Here is a 20,056-nt window from a genome sequence, read left to right as displayed (position 1 = left end):
GTGCAGAAACCATAGCACAAATGTGACCCGTAGAGTCAGCATCTATAACTCCTGGGTGTACATGGATCCCCTGAACAGTGGTACTAGACCTACCTACAAGCAGTGCACTCAGGCCTTGCCCTAGGGGTCCATGCACATCCAAGGGAACCTTGTAAACCCGAGTGGAGTCTAAGCCGACTGTTGCTGCGGTACGTACATCCACCCGGCTGAAACCCGGGTGCTGGCTGCAAGCTGGATGAGTAGGCCTGCATCGGAGGAGCCTGGGGAAACATTTGTATCTGAGCGCAATTTCCCCGTGCGCTCCTTTGCAAGTTTCTTCCCTGGCATACCAGGGATCGACCATGTTGGTAGGAAGACTGGCAGTGGTCTGAAGAATGACCTGGCTTCCCACATCGCTTGCAGTGCTCAATCCTCCTGTTTTCCTTCCCTGTCTTCTTTTTCTTAACCTGTTTCTGCTTTTCCTCAACCTTTGGTTTCTTTCTTAGTCCACCAGACTTTACTTGAAGAGGTCGCAGGACTGCTGCTAGAGCAGACATATTCTCCAGATCCCACCTTAGCACAGGCATCAACCATTTGTGCTACTATGGGTTCTCCAGGCAAAGCATCTATGATCTTTCTGCATTCATCATTCGCATTATCTCTTGCCAGCTGCCTGCACAACATCTGTCTCATGGTGTCATCCTCAACTTGCTGCTCTAAGGCTCCAGCAAGCCTTTCTACAAAAGACAAAAAGTTCTCTTTTGGCCCCTGAAATACCTTCGTATATCGCGTCTTTGGAGCAGCTGTATCCAAACTTTTTAGCAAAGCTGCCATGCCAACCTTCTGAATTTGTTCCAGGATCTGGGGATGCCAGGTAGCCTGAACATCAGGGTCCCAAAATTCATTGATCCCCAGAAAACCATACACAGGAACTAAACGCCTGGGATCAGTTCGAGGCAGTTGCATATTCCCAGCTACAGCCTTCTCAGCCCACCTTCTCCAATTGGCTTCAAAAACTGAATATTGTATAGGCTGTAATAAAACCTAACCTAAATGTTTAATATCAAATGGAGAAAGAAGACCAGTATTCAGCACACTGATAACCTGCATGACTTGAGGGGAACTTAATCCATACTGAGCAACTTTATTCTGCAAATCCTGGACCACCTCCCAAGCAATACTCTCGTGCTTGTCAGCCTGGCCCGAGTTAGGAGGAGCTTTCTGCACTGGGAAAGCCTGGACAGCACCCTCTGTGTCGCCACCAGCTGGCTTCATTGTTGCAGCTCTTTGATCTTCCTGCATACTATCATCAGATAAGGCAGCAGGCCACTCAGGTGCCGTCTGCCCAGGAGGTATCCTGAGTCTTTCCAGCACCTCCAAAGCCCCGTCTCGCAAGGCACATCTTTTCATCTCTTCCCAAGCCCGTCTCGGATTTCTGGGACCCAGAGTGTCATCGCAGCCCGGAGAAGCACAAGGACAGCTGCGAACTCGCTGCATCGCTCGCTGCCGGCGCCTAAGCTCTGCCACGGACTCCCACCGGGAAGCGGACGTCTCCATAGCAACGGAGCTTATCTCGTCATCCAGGGGTGTTATCAGCCAAACCCTCTGGAGACTGGCATAGCTACTCCGGGCCAGTAGACGGGGTAACTACAAGGGCTGGATTCGCGGCTGGGACAGCAGCGGAAGCTGAAGCAGCGTCGGGCGGCGCGGCGGGAGGAGGAGTAAGGGCCGCCGCGCGCGGCAATGGGGCCTGCAACGTTGCAGGCCGAATCAGAGGCCGCTGCCGCCCAGGCGCAGGCGGGGCGGCGGCCAGTGCCATGGGCGCCTCCGACCCCCGCGCCGACGCAGGAGAGGCGGTGGCCAGTGCTGTGGACGCCGCGGACTCCCGGTCAGGCTCAGGCGCCGGGACCGCCAGCCCCGCACCCTGCCCTGGGGGCGCGGCCGGTTCCGGCGGTGCGGCCGGCGCTCTCGGAAGCGCTGCCGGCTGCGGCGGTGCGCTCTGAATGTCTGGCGCCGCGCCCGGTTCCGGCACCGGGACTATCTGCCCCGGCTCCCGCCCCAAGGCAGCAATAGCCGCCTCTGCTATAATCCCCGGCAGTGCTCCGAGCTCCAGTTTATGTCCTGCAGCGCTGCCAAGATTTGTTCCCCCATAGAGACAGGAAGCGGGGAACTCGGCCGCCGCCGCGACTGGCCTGCGGAGTCCCCGACCGTAACAGCCGTGGGATATCTGAGCCGCACGGGAGCCGGACGGGGGCCCCGAGACCCCGAACACGCGGGCGCGGGGGGCCAAGACGCCCCGCCCGCGGTCGGGAATAGGGACTGCCCCTGCAACAAGGGTGCAGCGAGCTGCGCTGCCGCAGACAACAGCGCTGGCCCCGCGGCAGACTGAGAAGCCGCGGACGCTATCGGTGAACAACCCCTCGAAAGAACATATCTTCGAGGACAGGGATAACCCTTAGTCTCCCTCCGAGGCGATACCGGGAGTGATTCTACCACGCTACCCGCGCTACTCGGGGCGCCTCCCCCGTCCGAGAGGTCCTTCTCGCCCGAGCTGGGAAAGCACATAACTTCAGACTCATCAGAGCCTGAGTTACGTGCACTATGCCGTCTTTCTGTCCATATCTGTCCATATCGTGTAAAACCCCCCAGGTGCGTAATAAATCAGGCACCTCGGCGTTACCGGCTGCGAATTCCCGGAGTAACGCGTCTCCCAGCCATGTCCAAGTTTCCGAGGTCAAGTCACTATCAGTCTCCGCATAATATCCATGCAGAAGCGACCAGTCCAGTAACGCAGCGAGCTCGCCATCTCCTACGGTAGCTCCTGCGGTCAGTATCACAGACTTGAAGGTGGAAAATACCGCACAGTTCCAAGAGGATTTCTGCTCCATGGCTCAGTCTGTTCCGCGCGGCCCCAGAGGGAGGCCAGCCGGAGTTGGGGGGGTGGCACGCACCTTTCTAAAGTCCGGTTTGCGGTCTTCGGTACACGTCGCTTGGTCACCAGATGTTGCTGTTATCCCCAGAGAACAGCGAAATCACGACATAAGTCCAGGTCAGATGATATGGCCGAAGCGACCTCGTTTAATCACCCATACCTTTTATAGCATGGTTCGCAAAAGAGAAATTACACGACTGGCCTATTGACCCACCACCGCTGAAGGTAATAGGTTGAGCAGTAAGACACCCATTTCCAAATACTATTCTCACAAGACTGAAAACAATTCCACTGTTCTCACAACAACTTGCAGGTATAGAAATGGTTTACATTCTCTCAAACTGTTGTCCATCGAGTTTGCATGAGAACAAAAGCTTTCACAGAGAAGCTGGACTTTTCTAACTACTTTCTTATGAGAAAGAAAAGTTTCACAGGAAGATTCCTCTGCTAGCCCTTGCTAGCATCCACACAAACAACTTGCTTTGTGTTCTCTATTTGCATCTGAATGATGCCTTAGTAAAACTGTTCATGCAAACAGTTGATCTCCATCCTTTCCTTAACTGTTTCTGAAATTTATGAGGTAAAATATCAGTGACTTGCAGTGACATGATTTGACATAGCTGCAGTAGGGTAGAACTGATGCATAAGTTTAAATCCAGAGATAAGTCAGGTTTTATATATTTTACCCAAACCTCAAATCTTTGAGTATCATGGTTATCAAATGTATCTAATAACATTAAGCAGTAACAGTAAATTTATTCAAGTGCAGTCCAGTAATTGAGTAAATGAGCTTTTGGCATTCCAAAACAAACATTTATTTTTCTGACATAACAAAATATACCCCAAACTTTGAGGGACCATATAATACAATCATCTGTACTGGACCAATTGAAAGCACCTTCATTAAGCTCTGCAGGTGGATATGTCTGTGCAAGATACCACAATTGACTGAATTTTCTCTCTCCAATTTTTTTCCCCCTATGCCACCTGGAGAGGATCTCTGTCTTTCTCAGACACAATGATGTTGATTTTGTTCTGTAGGTGGATCGCGAGTGCGTCACGCAGCTCTGACAAGAAGCCTCGCTCAGTGTTACTGTGCTCGCACAGAATAACACTTATCCCATTGGCAACTGCATCCAGCACATCGTGGTGGGACATCTCTCCTGCCATTTTGAGAAAGAAATGTCATGTAGGTCACTAATGGTACAGTTCAGGTCTCTGCAATGTATGGAGAATCTTAGCTAAAAGCTGTAGCGATGTAATGGAATATAGGCTGTAAGCGGAAATGCAACACCACCTGCTCAGCAGGAACGTGGAACACTCCTGCGCCAGGGTTCTTTTAAAGACTTTCAGCTGGTATCTCTGTATACAGCTGAGACAAAACGACAGAAATTCCTTGCCATCTTTGAATAGTCATAAATTCTGCCAATTTGGGCAGAAAATAAAAATGCTCATCATGGTCTGGAAGAGGATGGAGGAAAGCAATTGGGAAGCCTGAGGGTCAGCTCTGCAGGGCTACACTTAAGGGGGAGAAGGGGCAGTGGTTCCTACAGAATGCAAGGCAGCCTTCACGTTGTTGAGCCACAGGGAATAGCTATCCCACTGTTGGAAGAGAGAATAATGGACTAAGTGTCCCTTTGGTCAGACATGCTATGGAGTTTCTTTGGAAGGTTCTGTAGACTATATTATATTCTATTTTCCATTAGAGAATTCTATAGGGAATGGAGAAAATACATGTTGCCAAAGGAGAAACACTGGAAGTTACAACTCACTGCCATCAACACTAATTTTGTATTGAAATAAATGCTGTAGAGCAATGTTTTAATTCAAATATCTTTCACTGTGCCACACTGCCATTTGATCCACATTATATCTACTTTAATGTTAGTCTGTCATTCCAATAAGTAACTGATTGATTCTCAATTATAAATAACAGGTAATTCTTTCTGGCCAAATCTTTCAATAGCCAGTCAACCCTCTTGTTTTTTGCTAAGGTTTGTTTGTTTGTTTTTTTCTCTAATGACTATTTTTATAAAGATAATGAGATAATGAGCAATCTACTACCTGTGAGATAGAGGTCAGCTTCCGTTCCCTTCAGGACACTGCTCCCAGAACCAGCACACAGAGCAGCTTTCTTCACTGGTGATTCTGTAGGATAAATGGTGACACAGTTAAACTCCTTCCCCTTTGTTCAGCCCTCATGTCTGTATTGCTAGTAATTGTTTCACTTAACTACTACCTTGATTTTAGAGTCAATGTAAATTTGTTGGAAGAAGAGACACATCTGTCAGTTTGAAAGTCATGGGCCTGTAACATCTCTGACAATACAGTGAAATCCTCTGTGACAGATTTTTTTCAAGGGACAGGAAACTTTGCAGAAAACTCCATCAGAGAGGCTGGCTAATGGCTACCTTTCCCCTAGTGAGGTGCTAGTTAGGTTTCCAAACCCTTTAATAGGCTGCTACTCTTTCCAGGACTCTTGTGTTCCACCATCACTGGTTTCCCAACTAATGATGCCACTAAGGCAGCATTTTGCCTCTGAGATATACTGGTTCCTAACTTAACAGCTCTCAGAAGGCCAGTCAATGCAAGCAGAACGCTGCTCCATGCAAATAAAAATTTGTCCATTTGCTATGATTGCTAATTCCAAGCTACTATATATGTGACAGTGACATGAATTTTAATTCTTCATATACATTACATTCACTAAGGAGAGGGGACACAAAACACAAGGAGTTTTCAAAATCTGTTAAGGTTTTACAGTATGTTGCCTTGCAATTACTGTTGATTTAAGTGGAGTCACACCACTTCAATGCCACACCATAGAGGCTTCAAAGTAGTTGGGTATTTTTTAGTGCAATTGTCAGCTTCTGATAAGACTTCTGCCTCCTAAGTTACAAAGAGTTCTCAACAAATTTGCTCTCACAAATTCTAGTAGCTGTGCTCCTTGGAGATTAGGATAGGTAGTTGGGATAAGAGGATGTTTACTCCACATCTTACTAATGATCCCATTGTTTGAGCTAGTTCCCCTTCTTTGCCTTATCTTTCATCAAAACCATGGTTATGTGTTCATAAGGATACCATAAAGTGTCTTACTCCTAAAGTGCTCTGAATTTTAACATTCAGTCACAAAAGGGAACATACAATCAAACAGTGCACCTTTGTGCCTGATATCCTGGGCAGGAAAAAAAATCTTAGTCATTATATAAATTACAAAAAAGGCTATCTTTCATTCAACTTGTGCTGTCCCTTCTTCACCACATCAACCAGCATAATACAGAATCCCATTAAAAATACAGATGAGATTCTTTTCATATGACTGTAAATTCTAGGATGCCGTTTCTTAACAGTGCTTCATAGTACTTGGAAGTAAACCTGCTAAAGAGAGTTTCCCAGTGGAATGCACACACTCCTGCTCCCTGTGTTCCTGCAGTGCCAGTCCTAGCAGGCAGTCTGACTCGCAGGCCCACGTACCGAGTGTCCTGCCCGTCCCCACGGCTACGCGGACGTGGGGTAGCCGCAGGTGGCCTTTGATTCGCTCGATGACCTCTGACAGGGAGACTGGCTCGCTCAGGGTGCACAGGCGTCCCATTCCAGTATGGGGAAGAGGAGGCTGAAAACAAATCAAAATTACTGTGAGAAAGCTGACTCCAGATGCTTGCATTGCTTTCCACACCATAGAAGGATGAATATATTGGGCATGCAGGAACATCTCTGAAAAAAATTTACAATTTTTTTTTTTTTTAATTTTGTAAATTTACAGTTACAAAAAATTATGTGTGTCATGTTCTCAAATGTAACATACAAGCTATGCCAGCTATTGGAACTGATTTAAGAATTAGTACAGACCACATAGACAGTTTCATTGCTTTGGAAAATGTGTGGCTTCAAATCCCCATATGCCAGTATTTCAGAGCAGTGGGGTAGGATTGGAAAGCTGTGATGCCACCCACTACTGCATTTCACTGTTTAGGGTACTCAGCTCACACAAGTAATTCATTGACAGGACATAGTATGTGATCTTGTTACCTTTTGTAGCAAGAGAATCTCTGTCTTGTGATGAAGAAGGCTGTTCTGGGACAATAATGCCACCACCTCCAGCAGTGCTTTCTGAGAGCAGTTCAAACTGACTCGTGTTTGCTCCTCACCTTCAACCCTGAGGAAAGACATGCTTGGTGCTTGTTAAATAACTAGATAAAATTTCGGCACTGTAATTATTATTATTATTCTATCCCAGTGGCTGTTCTACCACTGAGAAAGGAAAAAAAGGTAGCATTGTAATAGCCTAGACTTGTCCACTGTCTTGGAAGAAACAAATATGGGCATTTAACTCAACTGTCCTCATCAAATTTCCTGTTTATACTCTAACACCTCTCATCTATGTGATGCTAGACTTGAGTTGCTATTACCATTTAGCATGACATAGATTGATCAGAAAGGGACTATTATTCCTTAGGTTTCTCATTGCTGAAAAATAGAGCAGCAGTGCACAGAGGAACAAAATGATTAGAACAGTAAAATACAATTACAGCAACTTAATGTTTCAAACAACAGAAAGAATACAACGTTAGAGATACCTGGCTGGGAGAGTAGTGAGACAAGAGATCTCTGGGATGTCTTTGATTTTGAACAGCACTGCATCCAGATGCTCAGCATCTGCACAGAATTCTACCCGGTGAGTGCCTTCAGCTGGAGAGTTTGGTGCAGTCGATGGATGCAGTGGGACAGAAGTACAGGCACCTGAGAAAACAGTGCAAGATTGCTGGGTTATAAAGCAGGGTAAAGTATCCTAATACTGATTTAGAACATACCTTAAAGAGATGCAGTACAAAGGTGCAAATTTTGCACTCAAATCCTTTTTCCCTGACAGACCTGAGGACTTTTCATTCTCCTGTCTCCATTAGGCACAGTCTATTTTAAGCCCAACGAAGCTGATGGCTATATATTATTTGCCATCCTTAATGCCATCAATTTTATCCTAAGTATTGTACAAAACCAGAAAGAGGTTTCTGGTTTGTATGACAGACTGGAAAAGACACATCTGTGAGCCACAGTACAGGATAAAAATCTAAAATAATTTCACATAGCTTAAATCCTTTGCAAACATTGAGGTCTTGTACTTCATAAATCAAAGGTGGGGATTTAAAGTCAGTGGTCTCAGCATTGCAACCACAGTGGACAATAAATATGCTCCACCAGTTCCAGATACATCCAATAGTAGAGTCATGCATCTGAAAATATCCTCTTGTGTTTGTATCTGGTATACATCACCAAGATAAATTTCCTAAAGTGTGTTTAAGGTTACAGTGATGCTATGAAGATTTTTTACCTTTTTACAACTTCTGTATTCTTAGTGCTTTTTTGCCTACATTCTTGGACTTGTTTGTCAAGCTGAGAGACTAAACATTTTAGAAGCTTCATAGTTAGGGATCAGTGTGCCCCAGACCCCAAGGTCCTCTCCAGAACACATTCTGGAAACCAAGATAGAACTATCCAGGGGAAGGTTCCTTGGGGAGGGGGGCTCACTTGAGCCTCTCATTGGGGAATCTTTGATAGATATGCTAATTGGTAAAACCTATAATGTTATACCTGATCTTTTGGGGGGGGGGCATTTTTGCGGGGTGCATTTCGATGCATATGACCTGGACGTGTGCACCTAAGGATCCTTACAATAAATACCAAGGTAAAATCCCTTTCCCCCTTCTAACCGTGTATGACTCTTGATTTTAAGACCAGGAAAAGGCATCAACGGTACTATAAAAATATTGGAAAAATAAAAAACAGTCCTCAAATCACACCTGTAAAAGCTGTAAGAAAGGAAAATAAGGAAAGATCCCACCTAAAATAGCATACATCTTTAATAATTTTTTCTTAACAGAATCTCACCGAGTCCCTTTGTTAGCCAGTTATTAACTCCGTGAGGTATGGCATCGTACGCCGTATGTGGAGAATAAATCCCGATTCTGTTCTCCAGGGCTCGGACCACCAGCCGTTCCTTCCAGGTTTTCCACGTTACTCGCTTGAGTGGTGTGAATATAGGAGGGTGGTAAGAAAGAACGAGGTCTGCTTTCTTCTGCACTGCCTCTTCCATCACCTCCTCAGTAAGGTCGTTAGTGAGGAAAAGGGTTTTCACAGTGTGGGGAGGACTTGGTTCCACCAGCAACCCCACATTATCCCAGCTTTCAGCCAGAGCGGGCGATGCGAAGTCATTCAGGGCAGACACGAGCTCCCGGAGGTTCATGAGAGCGCGAACGGGAGGGAGGCCCAAGGCACGGACGCGGGGGACAGGCGGGCGGAGCAGCGGCGGGACCGGCAGCCGCATGCGGGGACCTGTGCGGGGCAAAGACAGGCCGCAGTGAGCCTCGGGCACCCGCCGGCCCAAACCGCAGCCACGGGCGCTCTGCAGCCACGCCGACGGCTCAGTGCGCCCGCCTACCCCCGGCACCACCCGGTACCGGGCGCCTTCCCCGCCCCGGGGCTCCCGCGGTCCCGCCCCGTTCACGCCGCCCCGCGCTGCCCTGCACCAAGCGCGCGGAGCTCAAACTTCATCCCCCTTCCCGCGGCAAATCCGACCCGCAGAGCCTGGCCGCACAAGCCCTCGCTCCTCGGCGGCGGGGAGCGACGGGCACCGCCGACCTCAGAGCACGGCCGGGCCGCCACCGCGCTCACCTCCCGCCGGAGCAGGGCCGGCGCTGCGGGGCGGGACCTGCGCTTGGCCCCACCGCTTCCGCCGCGCTCAGCGGGGCCGGGGGCGGCCCCTCCGCAGCCCCGCAGTGAGCCGAGGCCCGCGGGAGAAGAGCCGCTTCAGCGGCGGCGGGCGCTGGTTCTGCATCAGCCCCGGCGGGTTAAAGCATCCTCCGGGCGGTGCCGCCGGGCAGGGCTCGCCCGGTGGAGGAGCCGGGCGGCGGCGGGCGGAGCGCACCCGGCCTGTGCGCGGCATTTCGGTGGCGGTACCGCGGGCAGGGGGGGAGCGGCAGCTCCGGCTGCCGGGGGGGAGCTGGGGGAGCTGGGTTGGATGGGGACACGGGGCCGGCGCTTCACCGGGGAGGGCGGGTGTATGGAGGAGAAATTAGCGCGTAAATCTGTTGACTTCTACGCAGCCGTGGCTTTATTACCGTCGTTCTAAACGCTTTATTTGAAAGTATTATGAAGATTTAAAAAGTGGGATTCTGTGCTTGGATGCAGGTACCTATGTATTGCAGCCACTTACACCTGTCACGTGTTGGCTCCAAATCACGCTTCCGTTAGGTGTGGGTTTTACCTGTGAATTTCTGGCATCTACTGTTCTGCCAACTGCCGTAATATTTGGGAAAACTGATTGCTTAGTATACATTTTCATCCTAGGAAAGGGTGTTTTTCGCCCTCTTCTCCTTTCTCTAAGTGGTCTTTTTCTATTTATTTTTCATTCTTTATATGCTGTGTAGTTGCTTAATGCAAAAATTTAGCCATAGAGTCACTCGAATGGCACTGTAGAACCGTGTGGTGTAAAAGCATGTAACCAACAAATATTTTAGAATCAAAAAGAAATGGGGGTTCACAGAAAAAAACCCCCAACAAATTTCATATATTACCTTTGCAGGAAATTGCTGTATAGAAGGCTACCCCAGCTTTTTGAGAAGCAGACATGGTAAGAATGAAAGCACTTTTTATATATTTTCATTCTTTCTGAAATGGTCATCTCTTGGAAGGCAAATAGCTGCTCTGCATCTCAAAGGATTACACGTCGTCCTCTGATGCTGTGAGGAATTTGTCATGAAAAGTTTAGGGTTTTAATTTCAAACTCATAAAAAGATACTGTGAAAAGGAAAAGAGGTTGATTTACATCAGTCTAAAATAGAATTATGCTTTCACTTCAGAGGTCCTAGATTTTAATGCTACTTTGGCATATATTTGTTAATCTAGTTTGGTTTCTTTTGGCACAGCATTAGTCTAGTTGCAAGAACATACCTCTGCTTCAGCATATGTAAACCTCAGCACTTACAGGCTTTTAAAAGTTTAGCAAATCGAGAAATAGAGATAAGACTATATATGTCTTAAACTGTACATACACCTTTTATAGCATCTTCATGGACATTGTGGGCAGCTGTCTCCTTTACTTGTATACTTTTGGAGCAGTATGCCACTATCAACATGATGCTGATTTTTATTAGTTTTCCTGTACAGTTATCCCCACAGTAATTGTTTTTGTATAGTTTAGCACTTCCCATAGAAGCACTGTGATATATTTGGCCTGAAGAGATATATTTGCTTAGGTCTCTGCGTAGCTGATTTTAAATTTTATTAAGGTAATTTATAAATTCTGAAGAAAAGTAAGTTAATTTGTAGATTTTCTTGTCTGGGAAGGCAGATTATATATGCTGCCATTCAGAACTAGTCTTACCACTCAAAAGGCTGCAGGCATCAGTTGCTCCTCTGGTTGTAAAGCAGTGAGGTGTGTGCACCACACTATCATCCAAAATAGATACAACCTTGATTCTTCACCTTTACATTCAAGTGACTGAGTAGGTCCTGTTTGCAAATGAATAATGTATTTCTGGAGTGTAACAGTGTGAAATAGCTACTGCATTACCATGGAAAACTTGATTTGTCCTGAAACTAAATGAAACTGAGTGCTTTCTGGTGATTTTACTGGAAATGTGGATGGTTTGTGACAGTAGCCTTGCTTATGGCCAAATACTGAAACAATGGTTGTATGCAGTGCAAACTTGCTTATGTTCTGGGTGGGACTGGGAAATAGAAGAGTCTGTTGGTATTTCATTGCTGATTTAATTATTATTTTCTGTCTTTTGCTCAGGCTGTCACGCTGCATACTGATGTGGGAGATATTAAAATTGAACTATTCTGTGAGCGTACTCCAAAGACCTGTGAAGTAAGTCAAGTACCAGGAGTAGGAGTGCCTGGTGGTGAAACAAAGCAGTAGAAATAGTGAAGACTGTGGAGGAGGTGAAGTGGCTTTTGCAATTCACCTTTTCATGTAATGGAATACCAACATTTTAAGCTTGTGCAGTGTCTGTTCCACTCATGGAGGTTGTGCACTGTGTCATACTGCCTAGAGTTTGATGCCTGTTTCTCACTTGATAAGGTTTAGTTAAGTTGCTTCTCTTGAAGTTCCAGCATGTCCCAAAGTGTCCTTTGCCTTTAAGGGGAAATATAGCACCTAGTGTGGGAGTCCCAGATTTCCATGGGTTTACTCATACCCTCACAGACTGAATTTTAGTTTAAAAGAGTGAGACTCACTCACTCTCATTTTGTCAGGGGCCTGAGTTTTGACTTTTTGCAATGAACTTAAATTGAAATAAATTTAATTTATTTTAATGAAAAAGCTGAGGCATTAAGTTATTGATTACAAAATTACATGTGCAAAATAAAACTGTTGAATGGGAAGAGAGCATGTCTTAGGCTTCTTGTTTGTTCCTCAAGTCAGACAACCTTGCACTGAAAGCTTTTTATTCTTTGTGTGTGTGACACTATCAAAGGAGTTTATTAGCTATGGTTTGTTTATGACTATTCTGTGGCAATACTCTGTAGAATTCGCATGGTCACAAAGCAAAGCAGAGGTTAAAGCCTTGGTCTTGCCAATGCTGTCATTTTAGTAAGATAATACTATTTTTCAGTTGTTTGTTAATATGGTTTGTTTGATTTTTGTAGAATTTCCTGGCTCTTTGTGCTAGTAACTACTACAATGGATGCGTATTTCACCGAAATATAAAGGGCTTCATGGTTCAGACAGGGGATCCATTAGGTAAATTCTTCTGTCTGGGTCTTTCTATAGAAAGAATGTACATAAAAATAAAATGTAGGGAAATAAAAAGGAATTACAGGTATTAAAACCAAAATGTAAGTCAAGTAAAAATATAATAATTATTGTATTGGTGATAAGAGGTTTTTATTATGAGATTAGTTTTCTGTGGTGGGCTTACAGAAGTGCAGGTGTTACCCTGGTTTTAAATAACCATGCATTCTACAAACTTGAGTTTTTACAGCTGTTTCCACTAAACCACAACATGGTTCTGTTGACTTAAGAAGAAGTTGCTACTGTGCTTTGTATGGTTTTTGCCTGAAAGGTTGCCTCTAAAGCATTTGGGGAAAATATCCCAGACAGTGTCAGCTGTTTGGGAGAAAAGCTGATTCAGTTGTGTCTGTTCGTACTCATACAGAACTTAATCTGAGGATATGTCAGTGTTTTGTTCTGCTACTTTAGGTTCCTTATATAGAGTTACTTCTCTGTGCAGGGTCAAGAACCTGCCTCAACTAATTGCAGGCTGCTTAGGGTCTTTGTTGTAAAGTGTTGTAACAGAACATAATTTCTGGATTTTTCAGTCTGAAAATCCAGTAATCTCTACTGTGGTGCTTCTTTGTCAGGCACTGGGAAAGGAGGTAACAGCATCTGGGGCAAGAAGTTTGAAGATGAATTCAGTGAATATCTAAAGGTATTTCTGTGCTCTCAATATGCACTTACGTTTTCATCTAAATTTTCTCTACAGGTTGGAGAACAGTAGCTTATTATTAAAATAGGAACAGGCATTTCTGTGCTTGGCAAGTTAGGTTTGAGGGTTTTTATCATTGAAAACAGAAGTAAAAACAATTTCTGACAGCGCTTTCCATGCACTGAAGGCAAAGAAGTAATTTTTCATTTACTGATTATGATAGAATATATTAGCAACTTAGATTTGTTCTTAATAATAGTATTGATGAAGAGGTCTAAGTCATAGAGCACTGTGCACAGGTTAGTCCTGGTTTCACAGATGTGTACTCATGCTGAGGTTTTCCCTCTTGTTCAGCACAGTGTCCGTGGGGTAGTTTCCATGGCAAACAATGGTCCCAACACCAATGGATCTCAGTTCTTCATCACTTATGGCAAACAGCCGCACCTGGACATGAAGTACACGGTGTTTGGAAAGTAAGTGATCCAACTGCACGCCTCTGTCAGAGTGTGTGAGGGATCTGAGTATTTTGGGGCACGTGCAGATGCTTGTATTTTTTCTCACAGTCTGTCATGGATGCTTAATACTTTGTTTCAAAGTACATTATTTGCTACATAAAATGTTTTGGCTTTCTTATTTTGTATCATTTGCTTGCAAAGTCCTTGTCCTGTGATACTTAACTGTAAAGTGTTTTGAGATACCTTAATTTTGAAATTTAAATCATTATTAGAAGACGATTTCCAGCACTTCTCTTTTTCTTGCAGAGTTATTGATGGCTTGGAGACCCTGGATGAGCTGGAGAAGCTGCCTGTGAATGAGAAAACCTACCGACCTCTTAATGATGTTCGCATTAAAGACATTACAATTCATGCCAACCCTTTTGCTCTGTAGCCACAGAATGCCTCAACACATTCTTCAGACTGGTCAGATAATTCCAAGATTATGGGGTTTAAAGAGCCATCAAAAAGGGTTACTTCAGCTGGATCATATCTTTGCTCATTGAATGCAGAATTTTCAGGAGTTGTGACGTTGTTTGGGACTTGTCACAAAGAAGTCTTATGCTTCAGAAGCCAGGTTTTCCAGAGCATCTTCCAGGAGTTTGATTTTTAAACACTGTTTTTTATACTTGTAAAATAAAAAAAAAGCTTAAACTTTTTTCCTAATCTTTGGTTTTTGCTTTATCTTTCTGAGTGACGTTACGTTAAAAAAATGTCCTTTGCTATAATTTCATGCTACCAGTTTTATCAAACTTTTTCATGTAAATTGTAATCTTCCTTACTCAGTTTTCTCAGAAGAGTAAAGTAAGATACGCAGTTTTTTCCCTTAGGTGAGAACAGTTTCATAAATAGATGAAACATTTCCCTCCCAGACGATTAAAGAACATATTTAGAGGAGTGCTTGCTCTTGTACTGCTGTGTTGGAATGAGCCTCCCCAAAAGGTAGATGGGAGCAATTTCTTCTGCTTCTGGCACAGCACTATTGGTATGAAAGAGTATTTCTGTCCTTACATAGCTGTTGATTGAAATTAAGTAACATGGATTTACTGTAACTTGTTTTTCTTCACTTTTTTGCACAAAGACTAGAGGGTAAACACAACAAAGAGCACTGTCAAAAAGGCTGTGGTCACATGATGTTGAACAGATAAGAGAGCCATTTTGGACTTCTTTCCCCAGCCCTCTTTCCACTCAGGGGGCATCCCTTAGCAAAGCCCATTCTTTTATGTATGCTTTGTAATCCTTGGGAAGCCCAAGGTCCAGCTGACTTGCAGTCTGCTTCAGACCATTATATCCCATTTTGGACTTGGCCTCTTAAAATAATGAGAACTCATTTGCAAGAGAAAGGCAAAGATGCCAGGTACAGATTACTGAGGCGTTAATGAGCAGAGCTAATCAATACCTGCTCGCTTGTGCAAAGTTTCTAAATTCTTCATGGACTGTTGCTTTAAGCTCCCAGCCCTTGTTCCAGACTTAATATATTTTAGTGTAATACTTCAGTCCGTCAGGTAAAGGATTTTATTCTTTTAGCTCTGTGCTCTGTCTCTTCCCTATAACCAGCAGCAGTAGCAAGTAGACAGAAGCGTGCAATACATGCTTGACTGACACTACTGCCATGCAGGAGGAAGGACATTCTGGGAAATTTCCTACAGCGCAAAGGAACTGTAAATAATTAATAATTTAAAACTGCACTGAACTGGAACAATTTCAGGTCTTTTTTTTTCCTCCATAAAAAGAAGGCTGTTACATAGAATACGTGCAATACAGCAGTACCAAGTATTTTGCTCTCTGGAGGATACACATTAAATTTAGATCTTTTTTTTTAAATCTAATGCTGTGTATCGAAAGGGGTGTGATCCTATTGGGACAAAATTACAAACAAACTTTTCAAAATTGTATTAAAATGTCTTGTTTTCCTGGACTTGGTCTAAGATGGAGAGCAGTGGGCAAGGACAAAATAATGGTGCATGATCTTTGAACAGCGACAAACTTGTACATAAGGTAAGGTGAGTCCAGAGAACCACTAACCACGTCCGGGGCCGTACACAGACGACCAACAGCCTCGTCACCAGGGTAAGAAATGACCATTTCGCAATTCGGAGTCCGTCCCCCCCTGCCCTCCTCAGGCCGCCATGTTCTCTGCTGCGCCTTCTTGGGCGGGCAGAAAATGGCCCCGGCCGCTCTGGCGGGGCTGGAGCCTTTCCCGGAGCCTTTCCCGGAGGCTTTCCCGGAGGGAGCCTCTGCTCGGGCCGAGCGCGGAGCCCCTGGCCGGGGCGGGGATTCGCGGCCCAGCCCCGCGTCCCTCTCGCTCCGCCCGCCCGGGGCGTCCCGGTGCCGGCAGCGGCCGCCGCCCGCCGGCCTGAGGTGCTGCAGTCGGCTTGGGGTTGAAAAGGGGCATAAAACACGGGTGGGCAGCGAGTTCGCTTTTCCTCTTGGGGCAAACTAACTGGGAGATAACCCGAGTTTTATTGTCTCCCATGGAAAAACGTCACTGAAGTCGTGAAAAAGCCCACTGGGCAATATTTGCCCTTGTTAAGCGCACAGAAGCCTTTCTTCCTAGAATATGCAGCACTGGGGGCCTTGAGTAGCTTTGCAGTAGGGTCCAGTGTCCAAGCCATGATAGGTCTTTTTAAGAAGATTACAGGTTTAAGTTCCCCTATCAAAAGCAATTAATTTGAAAAAAGCTCTTGAACTGAAAAATAACATGGAAGAAAGAGAAGAGAAGAGAAAAAAGCCAAAAATTGAAATATTGAGGAAAAAATACAATCTTCATTATAGTTTACATTTGATAATTAATGGCTTTGAAAATTGTTTGTCTGTAGGATGCAATTCAAAGAGTAAATACCTTTATTACACTTTGGGAATTCCAGTCAAACGAATGGTCCTGACAGGGGTAAAAGAAAAAGACCACTTTGCAGAAGGTGCAACGAAGTTAAGAATGGAAAGGGACACCATTCTGAAGTGGACAGGAAAAAAGGGCTGCAAACATCTTTCTGAAACTCCTGGCAGGTAAATAACTTCTGGACTTCTGGTATCAGCAGGCATGTTTTAAGATTTTAATTATTCTGATCAGGTCACGTGATAGCGGATTAATTTTTGAGTTGAAGGTATTTCAAGAAAGATGTCTTGCACCTTAAAACAAAAAGCTGCCTTCACAGGGGCACTGGAATGATTTTAATTACATTTATTGGATTGATTTTTGTAGCAGTGATTCAGAAACCAAATCTGTGAATGAAAGGGGCCGTTGTCAGAGACACAGTTTTGAAGTTTGCAGTCACAAGTCCAAGGAATGATGTGACACTGGGCATCACAGTAGCCAGGGATCTGGTCTAATGTGACAGCTGGTGGCAAAAGGAAATAGAAGACACTTTGTAATACATGTCCTCCTAAACCTCCACAGGTGATAGGACCAATTTAAATTTACTTGGTTTTTTTTGGTTTTTTTTGTTTTTTTATTTTAAGAAGGTAGATTCTCATCTGTCAGTAGTAATTGAATGTCGGGTCTGGGGAATTCGGTGGATAATAGAAGTTTATTCCTTTGGCTCCTATTAGTAGCTGACAGTTTTTTGCTAGGATTGCATTTCCTTTAATGAAAATGTATAGTTTGTACATATGCTTGTGATACCAGAGAACATGGTCCTGCTATTTGTTCACTGACTATATTTGAGCAGATTAATGAACAATAACCATCTCTTGGAGTACTTGAAATACTGGCATCACTTTTATGCCTTCAAAATTTGTATTATGACAAGCATTTGATTAACCCCTACTCTAAAATCCAAGGACAAGCTTTTAAACTAGATTTTCACTAAGTATCACTGAAATAGCAAGGGGGTCATGCTAGACTGACTTTTTCAAGTATCAATGAGGAATCTGTAGAACTGAATTATGGATGATGTCGTCCCACTAGCAGGATGGTTTTTCTGATTTTTGTTACACTGTTAAAAATCCTGAAGATTGGAGTTGTAAGTTAAGATCTCAAGCCAAGACAGCGTAAAGCAAATGTATATGCTATTTATGATTTTTAAAAAAATAGCTTCTTGCCAAATACTCATACAAGTTACTTAATCTCGATTGCCTAAGATGCATATTTTAATTTGGACACAAGGCTATTTAAAAAAACCCCAAAACTATATATAATTATTAAACCTCTTTGCTTTAAGAAAAAAATAGGGGTGCTGAAATCATAAAGTAAAATTCAGCAAACCAGTCTTTTAAAAGAAAAACAATTGTAATTTTTTGTTGCCTTCCTACTTTGAGTATCTCCTCTGAAAATCTGTTCCTTGCCATGTTTTTCTCCTGTAACATAAACTCTGTGCCCTGTGAATTTCCAGGGACTGAATTTGAAATTGCTCCTGCTGACTGTTTGTGGCCTGGTGTGTATCAGAATGCCTGAGTATCTCCCTGCTGAATGAATCGTTTTTTCTGACCTGAATTCACTTGAGTTTATTGACTGGCTGCAGGATCTTGGTGCTATTCCAGGAGATCCATTGAAGGAAAAGATGCAGGAATGCAGAGGATGATGCAGAGGGTCATCTGATCTGTCAGAGATGTACTAAGTGCAAGATGCATAGAATATTTTTCAGACTTCAATAATTTTTTAGATAGATGTGGTGGGTTGACCCTGACTGGGTGACAGATGCCCAACAAACCACACCCACTCTGTCACTGCCCTCTGCAGCTGGACTGGGGAGAAAAAGATGTAACAAATGGTTCATGAATTGAGATCAGGGAGAGATCACTCAGCCAACACCATCACAGGCACAAGAGACTCAGCTTGGGGATATTAACTGAATTTATTACCAGTTGAAATCAGAGCAGGATACTGAAAAGTAAAATCTTAAAGGCATCATCCTCCCATCCCTCCCTCCTTCCCAGGGGGTGCAGGGAGACAGGGAATGGAAGTACATTCAGTTTATCACAAGTTTTTTCTGCCCCTGCTCAGGGAGAAGAGTCCATTCCCGGCTCCAGCGTGGGGTCCCTCCCACAGGAGAGTTCTCCATGAACTTCTCCAGCATGGGTCCCGTTCCATGGGGTGCAGTCCTTCAGGCACAGCCTGTTCCAGCGTGGGTTCCCCACAGGATCACAAGTCTACCAGGAAACTGCTCCAGTGCGGCCTCCTCTCTACAGCTCCACAGGTCCCTGCCTGCAGGCTTCCCCTGGAGTCACAGCCTTTCAGGCATCCACCTGCTCCTGTGTGGTGTCCTCCATGGGCTGCAGGTGGATCTCTGCATCCCTGTGGTCCTCCATGGGCTGCAGGTGGATCTCTGCATCCCTGTGGTCCTCCATGGGCTGCAGGGGCACAGCTGCCTCACCCCTGCACATGGGCTGCAGGGGAATCTCGGCTCTGGTGCCTCCAGCACCTGCCCCTCCTTCTCTACTGACCTTGGTGTCTGCAGAGCTGTTCCTCTCTTCCTCATACTCTCACTCTTCTCTGAGTGCAATTACATCTGTGCCATAACTTTTTTTGCTTCTTAAGTATGTTATCACAGAGGTGTTCACATCATCTCTGATTGGCCAGCCTTGGCCACTGGCAGGTCTGTCCTGCAGCTGGTTCTGTCCTGGAGCCAGCTGGCATTGGCTCTGTGGGACATGGGGGAAACTTCTGGCAGCATCTCTCAGAAGCCAACCCTGTAGTCCCCCCAGCTACCAAAACCTGGCCACACAAACTGAATACAGAAAGTTCTTCTAACATAAGATCTGAGGGGGCTTTTAGAAAACTTTTGGGTTTTTTTGTTTAGGGATGGGGATTGTTATTTTCTTTCTGTAGAACTTGCATATATTTCTTGTTTATTTTTCCCTGTAAATGTGCCTTGATGAGAGTTGTCCAGTTCTTCAAGTAGGTATTTACAGTTTAAACAAGAATAGTCTAGAATAGCTTCTATTTTTGTTTGCTTTGCTTTTTTAATAGCATACATAAATACCATGAGGAGGTAGATGAGGCTTTTAATTTCTAAGAACAATAATAAGGTATAAAGTATGTTTTCATAATTGATATAATTTAGAAATTTTAGTCTTTTTATGCATAGATGAACGTTGATTATATTATCAGCATGTACTAAAAAAGTACCTTTTCTAAAAAGGTTGGTATTGCTATAAACAATGTGTATCTGAATATTCTTAGTTAATAGTAGTTGCTGGTCTAATCACTCTTCTAAAATCACTGTTCAATCCCATCTTTTCAGAAGAGGCAAACAGGTAGCTGTAAAAATATAATCAAAAATTAC

At 44.5% G+C, this 20,056-nt stretch overlaps 2 protein-coding genes across 6 annotated transcripts; one reads left to right on the top strand and one right to left on the bottom strand.

Annotated features, from left to right (window-relative positions):
- Positions 1-3,029: 3,029 nt before the first annotated feature.
- On the bottom strand, positions 3,030-9,668 carry NIF3L1 (NGG1 interacting factor 3 like 1). Of its 3 annotated transcripts, none has more exons than XM_069022131.1 (7): positions 9,581-9,668; positions 8,798-9,241; positions 7,489-7,651; positions 6,941-7,067; positions 6,386-6,524; positions 4,976-5,059; positions 3,030-4,074 (listed from the first exon to the last, which is right to left on the bottom strand). In XM_069022131.1, the coding sequence occupies exons 2-7, from the start codon at positions 9,231-9,233 to the stop codon at positions 3,890-3,892; spliced, it is 1,134 nt and encodes a 377-aa protein (XP_068878232.1). In that variant the 5' UTR covers positions 9,234-9,241; positions 9,581-9,668; the 3' UTR covers positions 3,030-3,889. The 3 variants fall into 3 exon arrangements, with proteins under 3 accessions (XP_068878232.1, XP_068878230.1, XP_068878231.1); XM_069022129.1 differs by having other exon boundaries at positions 9,485-9,582; XM_069022130.1 differs by lacking the exon at positions 9,581-9,668 and having other exon boundaries at positions 8,798-9,378.
- Positions 9,669-9,695: 27 nt separating this feature from the next.
- PPIL3 (peptidylprolyl isomerase like 3) lies at positions 9,696-14,490 on the top strand. Of its 3 annotated transcripts, none has more exons than XM_069022132.1 (7): positions 9,696-9,840; positions 10,491-10,538; positions 11,706-11,780; positions 12,560-12,653; positions 13,274-13,341; positions 13,693-13,811; positions 14,100-14,490. In XM_069022132.1, exons 2-7 carry the CDS (start codon positions 10,536-10,538, stop codon positions 14,224-14,226), a joined length of 486 nt encoding a protein of 161 aa, XP_068878233.1. In that variant the 5' UTR covers positions 9,696-9,840; positions 10,491-10,535; the 3' UTR covers positions 14,227-14,490. The 3 variants fall into 3 exon arrangements, with proteins under 3 accessions (XP_068878233.1, XP_068878234.1, XP_068878235.1); XM_069022133.1 differs by having other exon boundaries at positions 9,696-9,861; XM_069022134.1 differs by lacking the exon at positions 9,696-9,840 and adding an exon at positions 10,001-10,096.
- The last annotated feature ends 5,566 nt before the right edge of the window (positions 14,491-20,056 follow it).

This window comes from Aphelocoma coerulescens, chromosome 7 (assembly GCF_041296385.1).
Source record: "Aphelocoma coerulescens isolate FSJ_1873_10779 chromosome 7, UR_Acoe_1.0, whole genome shotgun sequence".
Taxonomy (NCBI): Eukaryota; Metazoa; Chordata; class Aves; order Passeriformes; family Corvidae; genus Aphelocoma; species Aphelocoma coerulescens.
This window is presented reverse-complemented; position numbering and strand designations above follow the sequence as displayed.